This window comes from Patiria miniata, unplaced genomic scaffold, assembly GCF_015706575.1.
Source record: "Patiria miniata isolate m_02_andy unplaced genomic scaffold, ASM1570657v1 HiC_scaffold_9, whole genome shotgun sequence".
NCBI lineage: Eukaryota > Metazoa > Echinodermata > Asteroidea > Valvatida > Asterinidae > Patiria > Patiria miniata.
In genome coordinates this window covers 24,111,868-24,130,570 of record NW_024037076.1, presented here as the reverse complement: position 1 = coordinate 24,130,570, position 18,703 = coordinate 24,111,868, and the positions used below count along the sequence as shown (strand labels likewise).

The window sequence follows — 18,703 nt, the reverse complement described above, 5'->3', positions numbered from 1 at the left end:
CCATTCACAACACTCTTTAAACTATTACTTTTAATTTGTGTATTTATGCATTTATTATGTCGCATGAAATAAATAATAGAGAAACTGCAAAAAGAATCATAACTTGAACTGAAGCAGTAAAGCAAACACAACAGCCTCTTGGATTGGATTGGATTTGGATTGGACAGCCCCCCCCCCCATGAAACCTTGCCCCCCCCCCCCCCCCCCACTGAGATTTTGAGTTTCTAAAAAAATTATCATTTATCTACACATGACCCCCCCCCCCCGAAAAATTCCTGGATACGCCACTGGGTTCAGATGCAAAACATTTACTATATAGACTCTGGTTTATTTCTCCAAAATATAACTCTTATCAGTTTATTTCCAAGTACGTGACTAATATCAACTTTACTATTTAAGAACACCCACCCAATTACTGTATACTAAAATACAGTTTTATCAATGAGAATATAATCACTACTAATGCTGTAAAAGGGCGACACTTCCATAGACTTGTGCACAACATTTTTCCATCTTTAATGTCACCTAACCCCAATTTTACCTTATCTTACTCCACGAATTCCGGTATATTTATGTTTTGGACCACGAGCAATCGATCTAGCCTATTTGTGGCGGTAAAATTCCTTCTCCAAATGGTAGTTAAAACAATAGGAAACACCAAATTGTCGCCCTAATCAGGTGCTTCGCCCTCATAGAAAAAAGCAAAGCAAAAAGTGTCTCCCTAATTGGGAATTCGTAATTTTAAGCGCAAATTTTATATAAAAATATTCAAAATGATTGACAATACATTAAAATCACAAGAACATCAAATCACCAGATGTAGAAGTAATACAATTACTATATAAATTTCAGTAAACTACATGGGCCCAAGAACAAAAACAAATAAATGTAAAACATGTTAACGTAAAAGTATGCTTAAAACATTTACACAAAATATGAAAATAATACATTTTCCCATTTGTACATTTCATGGTCATTAGTATATTACGTAGAAATGATAAAATCGTGGCCTACATATTAATGTGACACATTTTAAGCGCTCGATGGGACATATTTTAATGGCTCGATATATATTCATCGTTATAATTTTACATCGTTATTCCGAGAAAAAAAATGGAGTCAATATAAACAAACATGAATTGAGAAAATATGTATGTGTTCCCGGCCAAAAGCAGTCGGAACTTTTTTAAGCTATTGAACCTCAAATGACGGCAAAATTATAATTCAATATTTCTATGGCAGGCGTTTAGCCTGCAGTTGGTGATTTCAACGTTAAACAAAAGTTAAAATAAAGGTGAGCAAAAGTTGCTTTGCCGTGCATGATTTTAATAGAAGCTTTGTTATTGGTTTCATTATAATGAAATAAATCCATAAAAAGGAATGGAAGATCAATCTCTCCTATAAAAGTTCACTTATCCTAATAAAGCGATATACAGTTTCAGCGTAAAATTTATAAAAAGGCAGTATTAGTGCATATCCAATAACGCCCCGTTTAAGTGAACCTTCGGTAGATCTATTACCACAATCCAAATTTAAGAACATTCGAGATAACGAGATATCTTTCACGCAGCGATCCCAAAACCCAAAAATTCATACTTAAGGCCAAAAAAAAGTCTCCGGTTTCTGGTATGGAGCTTGCCCCACAAGTGGTGCGGCGACGCGGCTTTTTTTTTTTTTTTTTTACCTGTTTTTTGGCTTCAAATGTCGGCTGATGACTGCAAATGGTGCCCGACTAAACTTATGGGAGTCCAGAGAGGCCACATAAAGCTTATTCTCGATCATAACCCCATCTAAAAACACGTTAAAATTGTGCAGCAGCAGGATTCCAGTCAAACCAGTGAGTTTGGCGGTTTTGAGACATCATCTTGTATTGAAAAAAAAAACTTTTTCATTTTGCCGACGCGCATGGCTACGGCGACGCGCGCGCATACCAGAAACCGGAGACTTTTTTTTTTGGCCAAAAAAAAAAAACGCCGCACTTTCCCTGTCTCTTTCTTCCATATTTACATCACAGGGGTGTGATTTTTCAAGATGTTTCCTGATTTCATGATTTTTAAAGAATCTCTTTTGAAATCTGGTAACCTTTTGGGTTAACCGTAAATGTGTTTTTAACAATAAAGTTAATAGGAGAAAGAAATTGGGTATTGTAAGTGGTACCTTAGTTTGGGTATATACAAACATATAGACCCTACATTTCTCTGTGGCCATCGGCAAACCTCAAACCCTCTGCCAATAATACAGCGGATTCTACCAATCTCTCCTACGACATAGCATAAGAGAACAATTGTCTGGATGGGAACACGGCGCGCTTAAAAATTCTCCTGTCGATTGATGTAAGCGAGATGATTGACCACCAGTCGTCCGCCGAGATGAGAGAACCGTGACTCGTGAGTAGGCCTGCCGTGATATGGGCGGTATAGACGCTCCCCTGTGTCATACTCCATCAGGTTTAGTTCTGGGGGTGCCGCGGGTTGCTTCGAGTGTCTGTACCCAGCTTTTGCCATCGTGCAGACCCCAATTATCACAAGTAGGCAGACGAGAACTATTACCGGGATCAGAATGGCGGCAAGGGGAGTACCTACGACGAAAACAGAGAACTTTGCTGTAAGATTTTTGAACACGGGACCAAATAACTTTCAAAGCGAATTATGTTTGTTTCAATGGATTTTTTGTTTACTACCTTCCATTGTAAGGACGTGTTTAGGTTCATTTGCAAAATGTTGATTAGCTAAGTAAGTGGTGTTTAAATTTGATCCCAAAAAAAATTAAATATTCGAAATGAAAATTAAAAACCTGTTGGATTTCCTGATCATCTGTTAACTTTTCCTATTTTACTTTGATGTTGGTGTATTATGCGTATTTAATTATTATATTTTTCATGATGTGGTGACCACCAACATACGTAAATCCATGTACAAAACATTTATTTGGCCGTTGTACAGTATGTCTCTGGCCTATTAATTATTGTATTGTAAAAGAACATTTTTACAAAGAGGAACATCAGTGCTCTTAAATACTCCATACATACTTAAAAACAAAATCAAAAGACAGAAAGCCAGGTTTTTGGAATGTCATCCACGATTTTTTTTTTATTTAAAAAAAAGTACCTTTTATTGATGTCTGGCAAACATCACCGGTGAATCCAGCAGAACATCTTTAGTAAGAAAACAATAGAAACGTTTTTGACGTCATACTGCAAAACATGATATGCCTTTTTAACACAATGAACATGTGCGAGGGCCGTGGTAGAATCGTGTTAGTTTAAGTACATGCATACAACACTAATGCACCAATGACAAGTTGAAGAAGGTTTTTGAAATTAAAGTTGCCAGAAGTTGCACATGTGTTATAAAAACACACACCCAAGAAGACTATCGAAAATAAATCGGCCTAAGAAAAACAACCTCTATTTTCGTTGCCGTAAGCTTTCATGACTGTCATTGCCATTGCTATCACTGTGATTGTCACTGCTGAAGAAGCAATCAAATAAGAACCTACTTGCAGGAGAACTGGACCCTTGGCACTGCTCCTTCCCGCAGACATTCCCCGCCATTTTGGCAATAGTCGGTAGGGCACGTGATCGACTCCGCTGTATTTAACAGAACAAAAAAAGACGATCACTGGGCCTCGTCCTAATGCATGAATCCCATTGAGGTATAGTGTGCTATTTCCGTGAATCACACTGAAATACGGAGACAAAATCTTTCGATGAAAAATCAAGGTGATAATTATTAATGAAGGGTATTATTCAAAAGCAATTAAAGGCTTAAGTGGTTAACTGGTTCCACGTGGTTCCTTCACCTTGTCATACTAATTGTTCGCAGTTCATCCAACTTATGTATTCATTTTTTGTCGAGGTATTTTCAAAAGGTTTCAAACACTTAAAATATATGAAATGATATGAAAAATATGAGTTCACATGTACAATAATCAATAATGTCAGGGGAAAATGCACAATTTCGTTAAATTGGAATGGGATTAAAGACGTGCATTCAAATTCAGACGAAAACGAATGATCGATTTTCAGAAAAGAATGAACATTTGAGGAAATTGGCCGGGAAAACCTATATTTGTACTTTGGCTTAAATCCCAGAAAATACATGCATGGGGATATTTAAAATTCATACCATACATAACGGTAAGCTAGGCTGATGAATGTTTTTATGGTGCTCACATTGTGCGATTACTGATTCTGGATTGATGGTATAGGTAATACCCCCACCGGCTCCAAACGTGCCTTCTGTGATGACGTTTTGTAGAACCCCCTGCACATCGCTACCTAGAGGCGCGCTATTATTAGCTTCAGGACTGAAACCCAGGCGCACGTCCACGATAATGCTGCCTTGGTAGATGGCTTTACACTTGGCCGTCACAATTGAAGCAAGCTCGGGGCTTAAAGCTTTCAACATCTGTTGATATAGACAATGTAATATCATTGTGTGTTCGGTTAATTTATACTCAACCATCGGACAATACAACTCACGTCAACAGTCAACGGAAGGTGTTGAAGTAAAGCTGTGAACCTTAGGTTGAACGTAAGTAACATATTGAAAAGATACAGTCTTCAACTTTCAAAAATACGGCCATTAGCCCATATCATCAAATACAATATCACAAAACACAGAAAATCGAATATTTACGGCCGTTTCAACAGGCAGGCACAACGTTCGCGACTCTGGACTTGTGATGTTGTTATAAGCTTCGATGAATGGAACATCTGTTCCATTAGTTTCATTTATCGCCATGGAAGCAACAACAACTTTGGGATCTGTATAACAAAACGGAAAGAAAATCAGCAGGTCGAAGAAGAATACTAACAGAACTATGTTTTAATCAGATTAATTTTTGAACAACAACTTACCGACCGTTACAGTAAAGATGCACTCCGCCTCATTTCCGGCAGCATCACTCGTGTTACAAACAACATTTGTTGTCTCATCGACTGGAAATGAACTACCAGCAGCTGGAAAGCAGGTTACTTCAGGAGTGGTCCCATCATCGTCAGTAGCTGTAGGATCTGGTGTCCAGGTTACCATAGCGTTGTTTGTCCTTACATTCGAAGGACAATTGTCGATCACAGGTGCTTGTTGATCTGAAATAATAATTGTTCAATAAAGAAGGGAAACTTAGATTTTAATTGTTATGTCGCTTAAAACTAAAAAAGAAAGTGTTTCTTAAAGTACAAAAGTAAGAGTTTATTAGACCTTCCCATAGTAACATTATAAGTGTTCCATAAAAATGTCAATCAATGCTACAAACGATGCATAAAGTTCAATAAGGTAATGCTTGAAATTATACACCTACCTACAGCGACACTAAAAGTGCAGATGGCCTCATTTCCAGCAGCATCAATCGCGTTACAAACAACAATTGTAGTTGCATCGACTGGAAATGAACTGCCAGCGGCTGGAATGCAGGATACTGCAGGTGTGGTCCCATCATCGTCAGTAGCTGTAGGATCTGTTGTCCAGGTTACCATAGCGTTGATGGTCCTTACATTCGAAGGACAATTGTCGATTACAGGTGCTTGTTGATCTGAAATAATAATTGTTCAATATAAGAAGGAAGTTTGCCATTAAATTGCGATGTCGAAGAAAACGACAAAAGATACATCAAGTACAATAGTGAAATGATACACCTACCTACAGTTACATTAAAAGTGCAAATGGCCTCATTTCCAGCAGCATCAATCGCGTTACAAACAACAATTGTGGTTTCATCGACTGGAAATGAACTACCAGCGGCTGGAATGCAGGATACTGCAGGTGTGGTCCCATCATTGTCAGTAGCTGTAGGATCTGGTTTCCAGGTTACCATAGCGTTGTTGGTCCTGACATTCGAAGGACAATTGTCGATCACAGGTGCTTGTTGATCTGAAATAATAATTGTTCAATATAAGAAGGAAGTTTGCCATTAAATTGCGATGTCGAAGAAAACGACAAAAGATACATCAAGTACAATAGTGAATTGATACACGTACCTACAGTTACATTAAAAGTGCAGAAGGCCTCATTTCCAGCAGCATCACTCGCGTTACAAACAACATTTGTTGTCTCATCGACTGGAAATAAACTCCCAGCGGCTGGAAAGCAGATTACTTCTGGAGTGGTCTCATCATCGTCAGTAGCTGAAGGATCTGATGTCCAGGTTACCATAGCGTTGTTGGTCCTGATATTCGAAGGACAATTGTCGATCACAGGTGCTTGTTGATCTGAAATAATAATTGTTCAATAAAGAAGGAAGTTTGCCATTAAATTGCGATGTCGAAGAAAACGACAAAAGATACACCTACCTACAATAGTGAATTGATACACCTACCTATAATAACATTAAAAGTGCAGATGGCCTCATTTCCAGCAGCATCAATCGCGTTACAAACAACAATTGTAGTTGCATCGACTGGAAATGAACTACCAGCGGCTGGAAAGCAGATTACTTCTGGAGTGGTCCCATCATCGTCAGTAGCTGTAGGATCTGGTGTCCAGGTTACCACAGCGTTGTTGGTCCTTACATTCGAAGGACAATTGTCGATCACAGGTGCTTGTTGATCTGAAATAATAATTGTTCAATATAAGAAGGATGTTTGCCATTAAATTGCGATGTCGAAGAAAACGACAAAAGATACATCAAGTACAATAGTGAATTGATACACCTACCTATAGTTACATTAAAAGTGCAGATGGCCTCATTTCCAGCAGCATCACTCGCGTTACAAAAGACATTTGTAGTCTCACCGACTGGAAATGAACTACCAGCGGCTGGAAAGCAGATTACTTCTGGAGTGGTCCCATCATCGTCAGTAGCTGTAGGATCTGGTGTCCAGGTTACCACAGCGTTGTTGGTCCTTATATTCGAAGGACAATTGTCGATCACAGGTGCTTGTTGATCTGAAATAATAATTGTTCAATATAAGAAGGATGTTTGCCATGAAATTGCGATGTCGAAGAAAACGACAAAAGATACATCAAGTACAATAGTGAATTGATACACCTACCTATAGTTACATTAAAAGTGCAGATGGCCTCATTTCCAGCAGCATCACTCGCGTTACAAACAACATATGTTGTCTCATCGACTGGAAATGAACTACCAGCGGCTGGAAAGCAGATTACTTCAGGAGTGGTCCCATCATCGTCAGTAGCTGTAGGATCTGGTGTCCAGGTTACCATAGCGTTGTTGGTCCTTACATTCGAAGGACAATTGTCGATCACAGGTGCTTGTTGATCTGAAATAATAATTGTTCAATATAAGAAGGATGTTTGCCATGAAATTGCGATGTTGAAGAAAACGACAAAAGATACATCAAGTACAAAAGTGAATTGATACACCTACCTATAGTTACATTAAAAGTGCAGATGGCCTCATTTCCAGCAGCATCACTCGCGTTACAAAAGACATTTGTTGTCTCACCGACTGGAAATGAACTACCAGCGGCTGGAAAGCAGATTACTTCTGGAGTGGTCCCATCATCGTCAGTAGCTGTACGATCTGGTGTCCAGGTTACCATAGCGTTGTTGGTCCTTATATTCGAAGGACAATTGTCGATCACAGGTGCTTGTTGATCTGAAATAAAAATTGTTCAATCTAAGAGACATGTTTGCTATTAAATTGCGATGTCGAAGAAAACGACAAAAGATACATCAAGTACAATAGTGAATTGATACACCTACCTACAGTTACATTAAAAGTGCAGATGGCCTCATTTCCAGCAGCATCACTCGCGTTACAAACAACATTTCTTGTCTCGTCGACTGGAAATGAACTACCAGCGGCTGGAAAGCAATTTACTTCTGGAGTGGTCCCATCATCGTCAGTAGCTGTAGGATCTGGTTTCCAGGTTACCATAGCGTTGTTGGTCCTGACATTCGAAGGACAATTGTCGATCACAGGTGCTTGTTGATCTGAAATAATAATTGTTCAATATATGAAGGAAGTTTGCCATTAAATTGCGATGTCGAAGAAAACGACAAAAGATACATCAAGTACAAAAGTGAATTGATACACCTACCTTCAGTTACATTAAAAGTGCAGAAGGCCTCATTTCCAGCAGCATCACTCGCGAAACAAACAACATTTATTGTCCATCGACTGGAAATGAACTACCAGCAACTGGAAAGCAGATAACTTCTGGAGTTGTCCCATCATCGTCAGTAGCTGTAGGATCTGGTGTCCAGGTTACCATAGCGTTGTTGGTCCTTACATTCGAAGGACAATTGTCGATCACAGGTGCTTGTTGATCTGAAATAAAAATTGTTCAATATAAGAAGGATTTTGCTATTAAATTGCGATGTCGAAGAAAACGACAAAAGATACATCAAGTACAAAAGTGAATTGATACACCTACCTACAGTTACATTAAAAGTGCAGATGGCCTCATTTCCAGCAGCATCACTCGCGTTACAAACAACATTTCTTGTCTCATCGACTGGAAATGAACTACCAGCGGCTGGAAAGCAATTTACTTCTGGAGTTGTCCCATCATCGTCAGTAGCTGTAGGATCTGGTGTCCAGGTTACCATAGCGTTGTTGGTCCTAACATTCGAAGGACAATTGTCGATCACAGGTGCTTGTTGATCTGAAATAAAAATTGTTCAATCTAAGAAGCATGTTTGCTATTAAATTGCGATGTCGAAGAAAACGACAAAAGATACATCAAGTACAATAGTGAATTGATACACCTACCTACAGTTACATTAAAAGTGCAGATGGCCTCATTTCCAGCAGCATCACTCGCGTTACAAACAACATTTCTTGTCTCGTCGACTGGAAATGAACTACCAGCGGCTGGAAAGCAATTTACTTCTGGAGTGGTCCCATCATCGTCAGTAGCTGTAGGATCTGGTTTCCAGGTTACCATAGCGTTGTTGGTCCTGACATTCGAAGGACAATTGTCGATCACAGGTGCTTGTTGATCTGAAATAATAATTGTTCAATATATGAAGGAAGTTTGCCATTAAATTGCGATGTCGAAGAAAACGACAAAAGATACATCAAGTACAAAAAGGAATTGATACACCTACCTTCAGTTACATTAAAAGTGCAGAAGGCCTCATTTCCAGCAGCATCACTCGCGTTACAAACAACATTTATTGTCCCATCGACTGGAAATGAACTACCAGCAACTGGAAAGCAGATAACTTCTGGAGTTGTCCCATCATCGTCAGTAGCTGTAGGATCTGGTGTCCAGGTTACCATAGCGTTGTTGGTCCTTACATTCGAAGGACAATTGTCGATCACAGGTGCTTGTTGATCTGAAATAAAAATTGTTCAATATAAGAAGGATTTTGCTATTAAATTGCGATGTCGAAGAAAACGACAAAAGATACATCAAGTACAAAAGTGAATTTATACACCTACCTACAGTTACATTAAATGTGCAGATGGCCTCATTTCCAGCAGCATCACTCGCGTTACAAACAACATTTGTTGTCTCATCGACTGGAAATGAACTACCAGCAGCTGGAAAGCAGGTTACTTCAGGAGTTGTCCCATCATCGTCAGTAGCTGTAGGATCTGGTGTCCAGGTTACCATAGCGTTGTTGGTCCTTACATTCGAAGGACAATTGTCGATCACAGGTGCTTGTTGATCTGAAATAAAAATTGTTACATATAAGAAGGATGTTTGCCATGAAATTGCGATGTCGAAGAAAACGACAAAAGATACATCAAGTACAATAGTGAATTGATACACCTACCTACAGTTACATTAAAAGTGCAGATGGCCTCATTTCCAGCAGCATCACTCGCGTTACAAACAACATTTCTTGTCTCATCGACTGGAAATGAACTACCAGCAGCTGGAAAGCAGATTACTTCTGGAGTGGTCCCATCATCGTCAGTAGCTGAAGGATCTGGTGTCCAGGTTACCATAGCGTTGTTGGTCCTGACATTCGAAGGACAATTGTCGATCACAGGTGCTTGTTGATCTGAAATAAAAATTGTTCAATATAAGAAGGATGTTTGCTATTAAATTGCGATGTCGAAGAAAACGACAAAAGATACATCAAGTACAAAAGTGAATTGATACACCTACCTACAGTTACATTAAAAGTGCAGATGGCCTCATTTCCAGCAGCATCACTCGCGTTACAAACAACATTTCTTGTCTCATCGACTGGAAATGAACTACCAGCGGCTGGAATACAGGATACTGCAGGTGTGGTCCCATCATTGTCAGTTGCTGTAGGATTTGGTGTCCAGGTTACCACAGCGTTGTTGGTCCTTACATTCGAAGGACAATTGTCGATCACAGGTGCTTGTTGATCTGAAATAATAATTGTTCAATATAAGAAGGAAGTTTGCCATTAAATTGCGATGTCCAAGAAAACGACAAAAGATACATCAAGTACAATAGTGAATTGATACACCTACCTACAGTTACATTAAAAGTGCAGATGGCCTCATTTCCAGCAGCATCACTCGCGTTACAAACAACATTTCTTGTCTCATCGACTGGAAATGAACTACCAGCGGCTGGAAAGCAGGTTACTTCAGGAGTGGTCCCATCATCGTCAGTAGCTGTAGGATCTGGTGTCCAGGTTACCATAGCGTTGTTGGTCCTTACATTCGAAGGACAATTGTCGATCACAGGTGCTTGTTGATCTGAAATAATAATTGTTCAATATAAGAAGGATGTTTGCCATTAAATTGCGATGTCGAAGAAAACGACAAAAGATACATCAAGTACAATTGTGAATTGATACACCTACCTATAGTTACATTAAAAGTGCAGATGGCCTCATTTCCAGCAGCATCACTCGCGTTACAAAAGACATTTGTTGTCTCACCGACTGGAAATGAACTACCAGCGGCTGGAAAGCAGATTACTTCTGGAGTGGTCCCATCATCGTCAGTAGCTGTAGGATCTGGTGTCCAGGTTACCACAGCGTTGTTGGTCCTTATATTCGAAGGACAATTGTCGATCACAGGTGCTTGTTGATCTGAAATAATAATTGTTCAATATCAGAAGGATGTTTGCCATGAAATTGCGATGTTGAAGAAAACGACAAAAGATACATCAAGTACAATAGTGAATTGATACACCTACCTACAGTTACATTAAAAGTGCAGATGGCCTCATTTCCAGCAGCATCACTCGCGTTACAAACAACATTTCTTGTCTCATCGACTGGAAATGAACTACCAGCGGCTGGAAAGCAATTTACTTCTGGAGTGGTCCCATCATCGTCAGTAGCTGTAGGATCTGGTGTCCAGGTTACCATAGCGTTGTTGGTCCTTACATTCGAAGGACAATTGTCGATCACAGGTGCTTGTTGATCTGAAATAAAAATTGTTCAATCTAAGAAGCATGTTTGCTATTAAATTGCGATGTCGAAGAAAACGACAAAAGATACATCAAGTACAATTGTGAATTGATACACCTACCTATAGTTACATTAAAAGTGCAGATGGCCTCATTTCCAGCAGCATCACTCGCGTTACAAAAGACATTTGTTGTCTCACCGACTGGAAATGAACTACCAGCGGCTGGAAAGCAGATTACTTCTGGAGTGGTCCCATCATCGTCAGTAGCTGTAGGATCTGGTGTCCAGGTTACCACAGCGTTGTTGGTCCTTATATTCGAAGGACAATTGTCGATCACAGGTGCTTGTTGATCTGAAATAATAATTGTTCAATATCAGAAGGATGTTTGCCATGAAATTGCGATGTTGAAGAAAACGACAAAAGATACATCAAGTACAATAGTGAATTGATACACCTACCTACAGTTACATTAAAAGTGCAGATGGCCTCATTTCCAGCAGCATCACTCGCGTTACAAACAACATTTCTTGTCTCATCGACTGGAAATGAACTACCAGCGGCTGGAAAGCAATTTACTTCTGGAGTGGTCCCATCATCGTCAGTAGCTGTAGGATCTGGTGTCCAGGTTACAATAGCGTTGTTGGTCCTTACATTCGAAGGACAATTGTCGATCACAGGTGCTTGTTGATCTGAAATAAAAATTGTTCAATATAAGAAGGATTTTGCTATTAAATTGCGATGTCGCAGAAAACGACAAAAGATACATCAAGTACAAAAGTGAATTTATACACCTACCTACAGTTACATTAAAAGTGCAGATGGCCTCATTTCCAGCAGCATCACTCGCGTTACAAACAACATTTCTTGTCTCATCGACTGGAAATGAACTACCAGCAGCTGGAAAGCAGGTTACTTCAGGAGTTGTCCCATCATCGTCAGTAGCTGTAGGATCTGGTGTCCAGGTTACCATAGCGTTGTTGGTCCTTACATTCGAAGGACAATTGTCGATCACAGGTGCTTGTTGATCTGAAATAAAAATTGTTCAATATAAGAAGGATGTTTGCTATTAAATTGCGATGTCGAAGAAAACGACAAAAGATACATCAAGTACAAAAGTGAATTGATACACCTACCTACAGTTACATAAAAAGTGCAGATGGCCTCATTTCCAGCAGCATCACTCGCGTTACAAACAACATTTCTTGTCTCATCGACTGGAAATGAACTACCAGCAGCTGGAAAGCAGATTACTTCTGGAGTGGTCCCATCATCGTCAGTAGCTGAAGGATCTGGTGTCCAGGTTACCATAGCGTTGTTGGTCCTGACATTCGAAGGACAATTGTCGATCACAGGTGCTTGTTGATCTGAAATAAAAATTGTTCAATATAAGAAGGATGTTTGCTATTAAATTGCGATGTCGAAGAAAACGACAAAAGATACATCAAGTACAACAGTGAATTGATACACCTACCTACAGTTACATTAAAAGTGCAGATGGCCTCATTTCCAGCAGCATCACTCGCGTTACAAACAACATTTCTTGTCTCATCGACTGGAAATGAACTACCAGCGGCTGGAATACAGGATACTGCAGGTGTGGTCCCATCATTGTCAGTTGCTGTAGGATTTGGTGTCCAGGTTACCACAGCGTTGTTGGTCCTTACATTCGAAGGACAATTGTCGATCACAGGTGCTTGTTGATCTGAAATAATAATTGTTCAATAAAAGAAGGAAGTTTGCCATTAAATTGCGATGTCGAAGAAAACGACAAAAGATACATCAAGTACAATAGTGAATTGATACACCTACCTACAGTTACATTAAAAGTGCAGATGGCCTCATTTCCAGCAGCATCACTCGCGTTACAAACAACAATTGTGGTTTCATCGACTGGAAATGAACTACCAGCAGCTGGAAAGCAGATTACTTCTGGAGTGGTCCCATAATTGTCAGTTGCTGTAGGATTTGGTGTCCAGGTTACCACAGCGTTGTTGGTCCTTACATTCGAAGGACAATTGTCGATCACAGGTGCTTGTTGATCTGAAATAATAATTGTTCAATATAAGAAGGAAGTTTGCCATTAAATTGCGATGTCAAAGAAAACGACAAAAGATACATCAAGTACAATAGTGAATTGATACACCTACCTACAGTTACATTAAAAGTGCAGATGGCCTCATTTCCAGCAGCATCACTCGCGTTACAAACAACATTTGTTGTCTCATCGACTGGAAATGTACTACCAGCAGCTGGAAAGCAGATTACTTCAGGAGTGGTCCCATCATCGTCAGTAGCTGTAGGATCTGGTGTCCAGGTTACCATAGCGTTATTGGTCCTTATATTCGAAGGACAATTGTCGATCACAGGTGCTTGTTGATCTTGATTGTTTTCGTTATTGTTGAATAAAAAAAGGAAAGAGAAAAAAGATAAAGTGTCCCGCTCCTTTTTATTATCAAGTACAATGGTAATTAATTTAATTGATGGATACTAATTAAGTGAAGCGGTTGTCAGTGATTTTTGTAAAATGTTCTTTTAAAACGTACCAAAGACAACGTTGAATGTACAGGTAGTCTCTCCTCCAGCCGTATCAGTTGCTGTGCAATTGAAAGTGGCCTCGTTGCTTGTAAGATGTAATGCACCACTAGTCTCTACGCAATGTATGGGCAAGGAGTTCATAACGTTATCGGTAGCTGTGACGTCAAGGTCTGAGATGATATCGCTCACTACATCTTTATTCGTCCTCACATCGTTGCAATTATCTATCGTTGGTGGTGCACCGTCATCTGCAGCACAGGGTGTTCTGGACGAGACATCTATTATCGCAGGGTCTAAGTATCAAAAATTCACGTACGAAAGTGTCAAAGCGGTTAACAGTCCTCTACGTTTCTGTCCGATATCTCCTGTGTCTAACAAGTTCAAGGCATTGGTAGAGCATATCAAGGATACTCCCTTTGGACTACTCGTCACATGTCTAGTGATTCAAGTGCAGGTCTTGCCAAAAAATGTCCTGTTTTGAGGATGTCTTTTTTTGTCACGCAATGGCTACTATAACGAATGCCATTCTTACAAGGTTACAAAAGTTCAAAGTTCAAAAGATGGCTTCTTGGCATTATTGCAGGTGTTTTTTACTCACCCTGTATTTAAAAAAAAATTATATTCAAGCGAGTCCGAGAGTCACCACTCCTTTGTATTGTCTTTCTGATCAGTTCCTATGAAAGAAATGTTAAACTAACGGGCCATTTTTAATGACGGTAAAATACTGTTTAGATTTTTGTGATAAAAAAAACCAAATGTCATAATTACATGTATCTTACTATTATAGCTGGCATGGGCGTCTCCAGGATTTTTTCTAGAGGGGGGCAAAAAAAAAATTTTGCCAAAAAATGCTTGTATTTTTTAACAAATTCTCGATTTATCAGATTTAGAGGGGGGCAGGGACATTTCACCCCCCCCCCCCCCCCCCCAACTCATTAAATTTACACCACTTTGTCTTCATGCTTCTTTTTCTTTTCTTTTTTTTTTTTTTTTTTCCCTTCCTTTTTTTTTTTTTTTTTTTTTGCTTTTCCAGGGGGGGGCAAGTGCCCCCCCCCTTGCCCCCCCCTCGCGACGCCCATGATAGCTGGTGAACCATTAGCAACGTGTACGCCTACGTACCATAACAAGCCTGGCCGGAATCCAGAGGCATTGCTGGGTTACAGTAACAGCACAGGACGCCCTCTCGTTGAGATATGCATTTTCCGCCGTTTGTGCAGGGAGAACTTGAACAAACGTCTTTCAGCGGTGGATCATTTGGCACTCGGACTATTTAAAACGAGGTATAAAATATGACCAATAATGAAGAAAAAAATCACTGAGATTTAGTTGGCAATTTCTAAAATGAAGTTTGTTCGTTAAAAAGGGACATCTTTAAATCGGCAAACACATGTTTAAAATTTAACGTTGTTAAAGGTAACAAGTATAGGTAATACATTTCAGCTTAAAGGGAAAATACATTTGCAAACATCGAAAAATTAAACTACCAAGTTTTTACGAAATACACAACAGGATGTTGGTAAATGACAGTCTAAAGCATCCTGTAAAATTATGGCACCTGGTATGAAGTCACTTTCAAGAAAATGGTAATTTGGTATACATTTCCAACGGTGGTCGGCCGACCACCGTTGGAAAAACCTAACTATATTTCAACTACTGCTCCAAATGTACCATTTTTTTTCAGTCCAAATTTTGTTTGCTATTGGTTGCATGTTCTGAATGGGTGCAGGCCAGCTAGACTGGTTCCCTTATCGTACAATTTTCCGGCATCTATAAATTAATCCAATTAATCTTCAGTGGAGTCAGGGAACCAGACTACTCGAACATTTTTGTTTTTCTCAGTTTTTCCAGCATTTTCCAACACAAAACTTCAAACATGTCAGTGTAACAATAATTTGATATATATACTAACCAGTGATGTAGTGCCTTGATGCTGGGCCTTGGCCTTAAGGCTGCCTTAAGGCTGGATTTGAGGGCCTTGGCCTTGGCCTCGAGGCTTGAGGGCAAAAGCCTTGGCCTTGGCCTTGGCCTTGAGGGTTCAGGGCCTTGCAATTTTGAGTCAAGGCTCTTCAAGGCCCATAGATTTTTGCATTTTCCAGATAAATCTGTTCGAAATTTTGCTGTTACCGTTTTAATCGTATTACCATGGAGGAGGGAAGCACCCTATAGATTTGTGTGTTGGGCACACTTCCACTTTTGTAGCATCACATTTTGTTACCATTGTAGTTGATTTGCTGCAAAAATATTCCGTACACTTGTGGGGCTAATGAGATGATCACTTTAATTGCATATAATAATAATAATAGAGAACATTTATATAGTGCCAAAATCCGTCTAAAAAAGACGCTCAAGGCGCATATAACTATGGAAAAGATCTAATTGGTTGTATATGTCTCCCTGATAAGTGCTTAAGATTTGCATGTATCTGTTTTAGATAATGCTGATATTTCTGACCATGTTGGGCCAGCAAACAAAAAAATTCCCAAATCAGTTTCTCGGATCCCCCTTTTGATACAATTGGGAGAATTGTGTGTCAATATAGAAGTAAATCATTATGTTGTCTAGTTAAACCATATTGAAGACCTGAACTTATACTTTAATAGATACAGTGCAGTCATAAAACGGTGTAGGCCTATGCGAGCATGTTGATTGCAATTAAAGAAATGTTGTTCTTCGTAACGAGCAATTTGTGATGATAAGGGCGGATCCAGGGGGGGCCAAAAGGGGCCATTGCCCCCCCCCAAAAAAAACCAAACACGAAACCGTTTTTTTTAATGTGACGTCGTAATAAAGGCAGGCAATGAGTACACCACCATCTTTTCCTCAAAAAAACATCGGTAAAAATGGTCAGAAATTGCCTCAAATCGCACCACAGAGCATATCTCGAATCCAATTTTTTTTTCGGGGCCCTTAGGCGGGCCCCGAAGCCCAAGCCGTAATTTTTTGACCCACTTTTTTGGGGGGGACCAAAATTTCTTTGTCCCCCCAAAAAATTGTGTTCTAGATCCGCCCTTGCGTGATGACGTGTCACTCATGTGACTATAATTAGTTCTATATCAGTGGTCATTTCATAAAACAGGGCCTTGGCCTTGGCCTTGGCCTTGAGGGTTAAGCCTTGGCCTTGGCCTCGAGGCTTGAGGGTCAAAGCCTTGGCCTTGGCCTTGGCCTTGAGGGTCAAAGCCTTGGCCTTGGCCTTGGCCTTGAGGGTCAAAGCCTTTGCTCCAACACTGATACTAACCCCTCAAATAGTTCATTTCTGAAAATTAAAGCAAATGGCAATGATGTACATTCCCTTTAAAAGCCATGACCTATAATATGTAAAATGCGTATAAACCAATGACACAGTTCGTGTTTTTTTACAAGACAAACACAAAGCTGTCCATTTTGTGTTTGTATGTTATTATAACGTAGGAGGGGGCACACTAGTGGCTAGTGTCTGCCATCTTGATATGTTATCTATTGAAATACGTATGGGTAACTGTGTCTCTGGAAAAATATCCCTAAAGCCTTTGCACTGTGCAAAGTTATATTACCATTGATCTTCATTAAATGGAGAGCAATTTATTTATTTATTATTTATTTATTTATTTATTTATTGTTTATCCTTGGAGACCTTTCAGTGGAACACTGTTATTCAAAGGTGCTCAGCAGTTATAACAAACATACAATAGTATAAAATAGACAAACAAGCAATAAATACATTAAAAGATATAATTAAGAAGAGAAATAAACAGTAAGATGAGACACGGTTAATCACAGTTGCTACATTGGCAGTAAAAAGACAAAAACAAGACATACATGTACCATATAACATTAAACTACCAGGTTCGTGTAGAGGCGCTTAAAACTGGCAAGAGTGGGAGGCAATGGATGTTTAAGTGTCGCAGGGAGGTTATTGAAAGAATGAACTCCACAAGACGCAAATTGACGTTTTCCTGAGTTAGATTTGGATAACGAAGGAACTAGATTACCTTGAGAAACAGACCTGGTATTGTATGAGTGGGTACTAGAAACAAAATGAAAACAGTCACAAAGTTGAGGAGGCAATTTGGATGTTTAACTCTTATACACTAGAGTAGTTAAGTGAAAATCTCGTCTTTCACTTAGAGATTGCCATCTAAGAGTAGATGGACATAACATTTTGATCTAATGGAGATCAATGGATTTTACTATGGGACTTTCCCAGTATAATGCGACACCCATATAATCCAATCAATAGACCTGATTTCCATGACGTCACAATGACTGCGTCTTCATTACAACGACAATAACGAGTGCCTGCGCCGGTTCACATTGAGTGCATAGGTATGGGTTAAATGCATTGAACCAATGGCTAAAAAATGCCACTGAAAATGTGACATCATAAGATCAGGTCTATAATTTAGCCTACCTACCCACTGAGCATATCTGTGTCGTTACGCCGTTGCATTCCCCGGTTGCCACAGTAGGCAATAATGGGTTGAGACACGTATTGGTTCGGTTGCATGAATCTACATAACAGAGAAAACAAAGGTAACAGAGATTGAGAATTGAACCGCAAAGGAATCTAACAAAAAAAAGTAATGATCCCTTTTATTTGGTTAATTCTTGTAAATGTACTGTCGCGTTGTCAACACTTGGGATCCATTGCTTTCCTTTTGAAGGGGTTAGGTGGCTGAGTTGCCATCAACCAACATTTTGAATTTTAGTGACGTTGTAAGAAGTAATTAAACATTGTTGAGATAGAAGGGGTATAAGGTCCAATTCAGTGGCGGATGGGGGTGCTTGGGGTGATCCACCTCCTCTTTTGATACCCTCGCCCGCGATTTTTCCCCAAAACAGGATCCGATACACTCGAAAGAGGGCAACCTTTCTGTGTTATGCATATTGGTAGAATATCCTGAGTTTTAGAGAGTAAGTTATTAAA

At 39.5% G+C, this 18,703-nt stretch overlaps 1 protein-coding gene across 1 annotated transcript; it reads right to left on the bottom strand.

Annotated features, from left to right (window-relative positions):
* Window positions 1-6,120: 6,120 nt before the first annotated feature.
* Window positions 6,121-18,296, bottom strand: LOC119720972 (hyalin-like). The gene is made up of 20 exons (XM_038190836.1): window positions 18,192-18,296; window positions 14,920-15,066; window positions 13,809-14,093; window positions 13,413-13,643; window positions 13,075-13,305; window positions 12,737-12,967; window positions 12,399-12,629; window positions 12,061-12,291; window positions 11,724-11,954; window positions 11,386-11,616; window positions 11,048-11,278; window positions 10,710-10,940; window positions 10,372-10,602; window positions 10,034-10,264; window positions 9,696-9,926; window positions 9,358-9,588; window positions 9,021-9,251; window positions 8,683-8,913; window positions 8,090-8,238; window positions 6,121-6,168 (listed from the first exon to the last, which is right to left on the bottom strand). The coding sequence occupies exons 2-20, from the start codon at window positions 14,948-14,950 to the stop codon at window positions 6,121-6,123; spliced, it is 3,978 nt and encodes a 1,325-aa protein (XP_038046764.1). The 5' UTR covers window positions 14,951-15,066; window positions 18,192-18,296.
* Window positions 18,297-18,703: the final 407 nt, after the last annotated feature.